The 7438-nt window shown below is 41.0% G+C and overlaps 1 protein-coding gene across 1 annotated transcript; it reads left to right on the top strand.

The window, feature by feature from the left end:
• Positions 1-6: 6 nt before the first annotated feature.
• CTBS (chitobiase) lies at positions 7-6457 on the top strand (the record flags this gene model as incomplete). Its single annotated transcript, XM_059854045.1, has 7 exons — positions 7-399; positions 727-865; positions 1794-2002; positions 2633-2804; positions 3362-3459; positions 4129-4290; positions 5247-6457. Coding segments are annotated over 7 exons (1359 nt in total), but the record flags the coding sequence as incomplete, so codon positions are not given.
• Positions 6458-7438: the final 981 nt, after the last annotated feature.

Here is a 7438-nt window from a genome sequence, read left to right as displayed (position 1 = left end):
GGCTCGGCTCAGCCCGGCCGCCCGCGGGCACGGCTGCCTCGGGCGGCGGGGATCAGCGCCGTCCCCTCCGGGAGACCGCTCTGCTCTGCTTCTTCTCCCGGGGATCCTGGAAACAAGCCGGGCACCCGTCCCCAGACTGACCTTTCAATAAACAGCTGCTTTCTGAACGCTCGGCCGAGCTCATTTGTCCCTGCGCAGGCGGCGCTGAGGGCCCGGCTCCGCCCGGGCCCGCCCCGGGGCCGAGGCTGCGCGGCCGGGCCGGCACTGGCGGCCATGGGGCGGCCGTGGGGTGGGTGGCTGCTGCCCGTCGGCCTCCTGCAGCTGCTGGGCCCTGCCGGCGCCTGCCCCTGCCGGGACCCGCGGCTGTGCCAGCCCGTCACGGGCTCCGCCGGCTCCGAGGTGCGCGGCCCCGGCCCGGGCGGGCGCTACCGGCGCAGGCGGGGCCGGACCCGGCGGCAGCGCCGCTCGCAGCGGGTTCCGCGCCCAGGGCGCTGCTCTCGCCCGGGAGCCCTGCGCTCGGCCCCAGCCGGGCAGTGTCCCCGGGCCGGGCAGTGTCCCCGGGCAGTGCCCGGGTCGGTGCTGCCCCGCACTCGGCTCCCCGGCTGCCATCCTTGCGGCCGCTGCCCAGCGGCGCCGGGGATGTGCGGTGCGAGAGCCGCGGGGAGAATGGTAGTCCTGCTGAGAAGCGCTCCGGGCTAACGAGGGTGCTTTTTACCCCTCATCCAGGTATTCGTGTTTGATGTGGGGAAGGAAGCCTGGAAGTCCTACGACTGGTCCAAAATTACCACTGTGGCAGCTTTCGGAAAGTACGATCCTGAGCTCATGTGCTATGCCCACTCCAAAGGCTCGAGGGTAGTACTGAAAGGTTGGTTACGCAGGAAAATGTTTATGATACGTGAATAAGAAGGTACACAGGGCTATATTGCCTTGACATTTTTCATTCAGTTGTATGCAGAGTACTAAAATAATTAAGAGAATTAATTAATAAGGCTTTAATGAGCCCTTGGCATTTTGCACGTGCTGGTATGCAGGGTATTGAAACCAACAGTGGTTTGTGCCACAGTAGTAACCAAACCATCCCAGTGACATCTTAATAAAAGTTCTCTTAACAGGGAACATCACTGCTATGGAGGAAGAGGGAGGAAAGAGAAAGCCTGTTATTTGGGTCTGTATTCTGGATCTTATGTGGAGTACCCGAAAGACAAAGTAAGGAAGGGGATTTTAAGTAATGTTTAGTATTTTGCACTTAAATGAATCCCGCTGTATTAGGAAGTGGTTGAGTTTTAAAACATGAATACTCAGGAATTCTGTGCAGGTACAAATGCCGATTAGAAAGACAAAGTCCATTAGCTTACATGTTGTAAATACCTTTTGGCTCTGTTGAGAAAAAGCAGAATCCAGGCCTACAGTGTGGAAAGTGACAAAGGTTGAACACAAAAGTAGCTTTCTTCTAAATATAACCAGTTAAAATGCTAAAAGTACTTTGATTTCAAGAAAGGTTATTTACAGTGGTTGAAAGAATATTAAGCAGAAGTAAGAAGATTAAAATTATAGAAAAACCAAAGGAACCTAATTTTAACACCACTCTCTCAAAGAACCTTGGTAATTTTTTTCTGGGGTGATTTCTCAAAATTATGCTTGAGGAAAAAATGAACTCTTTTGTATTTTACCAGTATTGATATGGACATATTTTATGTTGTGATTAAATTTCTTGGTAAACTAAAGACAAACCTTTCCTCCCTACAATTACTGTGGTGCAAATGCATGTTAACTCTTGGAGGCCTCTTGTCTAGGTGATGTACCTCTTCAGGAAATTGTTGATCCTGCTAAAAGAGCAGCCTGGATATCCCAGCAGGTGGACCTTGCAAAAAAGCAGTATATGGATGGAATTAACATAGATATAGAGCAAGAAGTTAATGAAACCTCCCCTGAGTATTATGCATTGACAGAGCTTGTTAAAGAAACTACAGATGCTTTTCACAGAGAAATAGCTGGATCACAGGTAATAATAATGTACTTTATACAAACGTTAAATTTACCCTTATGAAATGTAAAGACTTTTGGCACTACTGTTTAGCATATGAATATGAAAAAGTTTATGCAGATCTAAATATAATATTCTAGTGAATGCCTAATTATGAATGTTATCTGTGATATAATCTTGTAGGAATCACTCTTTTTGTGAATTTCAATGAGAGATGGGCTTCCCTGTGATTTGTACAAACAATGTTACTGCTATGTGTGAGCTGGCAGTTTTTAGTGTGCCTTTATGAATTGTTGAAAGTAGGGCAAATACAGCCTTCTGGGGCAAAACCTTGACAATGTTTTGGTAAACCTATAATGAAAGTTTTCAAGATTTGCACCATGCTTCATATTTTTGGTGGTTTTATATTATATTTTAATTTCTTTGGTGCTTTATGTTCACTAATGTGGTACTCATTTTATTATCTTCTGTTTGTTTTATCAGATGAGCAGCTTCTTCTATAGTTCATTATTATCAAGATCTGTTAAACTGTACCATTTGAGAAATACTGTCTTTAAAAGTCATAGCTTTTTTTTTTTTTTTTTAATAAGAGATAACAAGGGCACCTGAGGGCCTTACTTGGTACTAAGTTGTGCATTTTTCCTTCAGGTAACCTTTGATGTGGCTTGGTCTCCAGCATGCATAGATAAAAGGTGCTACAACTACACTGGGATTGCAGACGCATGTGACTTCTTATTTGTGATGTCATATGATGAACAGAGCCAGATCTGGACAGACTGTATTGCAAAAGCCAATGCTCCTTACCTGCAGACTTTAGTTGGTGAGGACAGAATGCCTCCCCAGGAGTCAGAACATTTCTATTTGCTCACATGATTGAATAGAAAAGAGGGCTTTTTCTTAGACGGGTTTATTTTGTTATTGTTGCAGTGAGGCTTTGAGTGTGCTCACATGTGTTGTCAGGACATGAAAACAGTGTCTCTGGTCCTTGTGAGCCTGCAGGCAGACCTTCAGCAGTGGTGTGGTGGTCCCTGTAACCTCAGGAGTGTGAAGAAAGCTTTTGGAATGACAAATGGCAGCCAGAGCAGTGGTGTCTGCCTGGGATTGCAGAGAACCTGAAACATTGCTCTCTTCTTTGTGAACCTCTGCTCAGGGCAGATGGTTTGAAGCATCTGAACTGGAGCAGTTACTGGGATCTCAGTAGAGCAAGCCTCTCACTCACTGGAGAGTGCTGGTGAAGGCAAAGGACAGCTTGCACCTTGGCCTCTGTCTGGGGATCATGCAAGTTCTGCAGTGGCTCTGGTTCTAATTTAGTTGTAAGAATAAAAAGCATGGGAAAAGTAAATGATGCATGTTAATTTTTATTTGCCTCAAAACTAGGATATGAAGAGTACATCGCTATGGGCATTGATCCTAAGAAGCTTGTGATGGGTGTCCCCTGGTATGGCTATGACTATGTCTGCCAAAACCTATCCGTGGTAAGGTGAAGATTATTTGTTTGTTTGCAATCAAACTGTTAATTTTTTTCCTTGGAAAGATGTAACTAGATTTTGGTAATCTTGTTTTTGGACTGGGAAATACTGTGGCCTGATGGATAAGAGCTGGGACACAAACCAGAATCTTTTGCTTGGCTGATAACTGATGAGCACTGTGTTATTAGACAAGGCATTTTAGCTCCTTAGGCAGCCTGAACCACATGGTATCCAAGCACTGTGTTTGACTAAGGAGCTATACATGTTCTCTGTATGAGAAGAGATGAAGTCCAAAGGCCCTACAACACTTGTATGTGCCTTTTCAACACCACTGTAAAGACAGGTGCAACAAACCATAGCAAACCTATGACTGTTACAGCATAGCAATTTATGAGCTCTCAAATATTATACTTATGAAAAATCTAAGGGTCAGTTAAAGGTGGAAAAGATAAGACAACTGTTTAAGCTGAAGGGTATCCATCCAGTCCTGTATTACTGCAGATTAAAGAAAATGTAGCTGTTTTAATTTACTTTTCTCTACAAATAGTATCTGCTGGATTTGCTTGAAGATTTGGAATTTTTGTGGCCCTATTTGTGAATTGTTCTTGGCTGTACTCCTGTTCTGGAGTTCAGTATACCTTACCTGAAACCCATACCTCCCTGTTTGTTTTTCAGGAGCACGTTTGTTCCCTTCCCAAGGTGCCTTTCCGTGGGGCTCCCTGCAGTGACGCTGCGGGGAGCCAGGTGCCCTATGCAGCCATCATGAAGCAGGTGAACAGTTCTCTCTCAGGGGTGCTGTGGGATGAGGTGCAGAAGGCTCCATTTTATGAGTACAAGGTAAGAGTCTTTTTCCAAGTCACTGTGGTGTGGAGTAAGTGTTCGTGAACCACAGATCTTTGACTATAACGTTTTTTGGGTTAGATTCTTCCTTTTATGTTTTCTATGTTTTGGTTTGGTTTTTTTGGTACAGTAAAGGATTGCTGAAAATTTGTGTCTTGAATTCCTAGTCTGAGAGAGGGGTGCAGTGCCTGAAGACTACAGGAGTAATAAAGATCTTTATTACTTTCCAGTCTTCTCGAGATACTGCATCATGTCAAAAAGGACTTTTTGGCACAAAGACATCCTATAGCTCCATCCTTCACTGTTAGAGTCACTTTCATGAGTTGATAAATTATTTAAACTAAAAAAGATTCTGAGATGCTCTTAATTTTATCTAGCTTGATGCCTTGCATGCATGTTCTCTTCTGCATTTGTTTTCTACATAGACACAGTGAAAGAGTCCATAAATGACTGTGCTTACAAGAACACCACAATGTGTCCATTTTGTCTTGATCTTTAAAACATTATTTAAGTTTCACATGTTGGTAATAAAAAGATGTTGTAAGCAAGGACCAGATAAAAGCAGCATAACCTTGTTAAAATTTCACAACCTCCTCTAAAACTGTTTATTGCTTACAAAACCCCACAATCTCTAACTATTAACCTGTTAGCTCAGATACCATATCTGAAATTTTAGCCGTATTTAAAAAAAAATTAAAATACAAATTAACAAAGTCTTTTCATCTAACTTCAGGTAAATTGTGTCACTGTTTTATAGCTTATATTCCAGAATTTAAAAAAAATCCAAATATTTGGCTTAGAATTTTTAATTGTCCTGTGTGACAAAGAATTGATAAATCAGAAAAGTATTATATAAATCTACGTACCTTGTGTATCTCAGTTTTTAGTTGTACTTTTAACTGTGTTCAAGAGAAAATGTGATCACTGACACTGGTGTTTAAATGTTTTTCTAGGATTCTGTTGGTCAATTCCACCAGGTATGGTTTGATGACCCTCACAGCATCTCTCTAAAAGCAGCATATGTGAAGAGTCGAGGCTTAAGGGGCATTGGCATGTGGAATGGAAACAGTCTTGACTATTCCAGGGAAACTGCAGCAGAGCAGCAAACACAAGCAATGTGGCAAGCTCTGACACCATAAGAACTGTGTGAACCCTTAGTTTAGAATGATGAAAATTGGTAATTTTTTATTTTGGCTTACACTATCACAGATTTTGAATTTATACAAGTATATTGTGATTACAAAAACTTTAAAAACTAGGCAAATTAATCTTGTTATTTTATATGCAAAGCTGTATTTTCATTCTTCAGAAAGTTCTATTGTTGCTTTGGAACAACAATCCTTGCATCAGCAGGTTTTTTTAAAGACTGCTCATTTTTTTTAATTTTTCACAGATACTGTAACTGTGAAATTGAACCCAGTGTGTATCTGGTAACAAGACCAATTGATGGATTTACAGGGGCAGTCTCATAATGATGCTTTGCTAAAGCTGCCACATACAGCAAATACTTATTCCTGTGTTACATGGTGCAGTCTCAGTCTTCTGACTTCCCAACCCAAACAATATTTTAGCTAAGTCACTCTAGAATCAGATTAAGCAGAATACTGGAGAGACAGATTGTTGATTATATGCAGTTTGGTTACTCTTGTAGATTAAAAGATTTTTGTGGACTGAAGAAATTACATGACATGAAAGAGTTGCTGTTAAAATTTTTATCAAAGTTGTTGTTAGAAAGGAATATTCAATTAGCTCCAGTTTCACTGTTCTTATGTATCACATATATTCCTCTGTTTCAAAAGCTGAAAATCTCTGACCTTAGCTTGAAGAAGAAGAATTAATGTGAAGAAGACTTGGATGATGTTTCCGACCATTTCAAACTACTTTACTTCCTGAAAACTAGAATTCAGAAGCTTATTTAATGAACTGCATATCTATTTTCCCACACACCCTAAGATTCATTCAGTAGCTTGTTTTTTGTTTTTATGGGGTGTTGCCTCTTAGATAACAGGAGATTGTTTTCTTTCTAGTTCATATTTTCATAAAATCATTTGCCTAAAGAAGTTGTATAACTTTTTTTAATACCCATAGTGAAGTAAAGATTGGCTGGTGTTTACAGGTTTTTTTTGTTGAATAAAATGCTGCTCTTGGTAAGGCTTGTAAACAATGTTCTCTGTCTGTGCTTTACTTGTTCTACAGCTTACAGCCCACACTGCTTGTCTGCTTCTCAGAACTGTTTCACAACCAGATTAAAGTGCAACTGGGCCTTGCTTAAGTGACTCCATTAATTAAGAAAATTATTTAATTGGGTAGATGTAGTCAGTTGTGGGCTTGGTGGGATTTTTGGTTTGGTTTGGTTGGGGGGGTTGGGGTTTTTTGTCTGATTGGTTGGGGTTTTTTTTGCTTGCTAAAGAGTTACCATAGTATGGCAGCATTACCGTGATGGCTACTGAGGACAAGATTGGAAGACTTCATCTGAAGAGTCTGCTTGATATTACAGGTGATGGAAAGCAGGAGGTGAAGCCTACTGCTCTTGTAGAAACTGAAAATCTCCCTTGACAAATCAGAAGGCTTTTCACTAGAACACCACTCTATAAGTCTTAAGAGAAACTCCAACACTTTAGATATTACACACACATATATAGGTATATACACATACACATGTGCTTCAGAATGTGTATTATTACTTAAATGCTTAAATACTGTGAGATGGATATTTGCTGAATTGAAAGTCTTCTGGTATGAATATCTGACCTGCAAAATTCTGAGGCCCAGCTGACTTAATAAAATTCTTCCTGAAGCAGTCAAGAATCATGAATTGATAATACTGTACTTTAAATTTAGGTTCTGATTTTCCAGTAGCTAGTAGCCTGCTTTCATACCTTAAATAAGACACGATTCTTAAACAGAGAATGTGAGCTTCAACCCTGAATTAAGCAAAAGTGGGTGTAGTTTTAATAATTTATTTAATCCTTTAGCACTAAAATCTGTGTTAAGTCCTATTTTTAAGAAAATTAATTGGATAATGGTTGGTTTGACTCAAGACATTTCTAAGTTAGTTCTTTTGAGAGCTGCATAATTTTTTTATCCCATAACTTATTTCCCATGAGTGTTTCACTTCCAGTTATAAATACAGCCTTGATAGCTT

The sequence above is a fragment of the Haemorhous mexicanus genome, chromosome 9, assembly GCF_027477595.1.
Source record: "Haemorhous mexicanus isolate bHaeMex1 chromosome 9, bHaeMex1.pri, whole genome shotgun sequence".
Taxonomy (NCBI): Eukaryota; Metazoa; Chordata; class Aves; order Passeriformes; family Fringillidae; genus Haemorhous; species Haemorhous mexicanus.
This window is presented reverse-complemented; position numbering and strand designations above follow the sequence as displayed.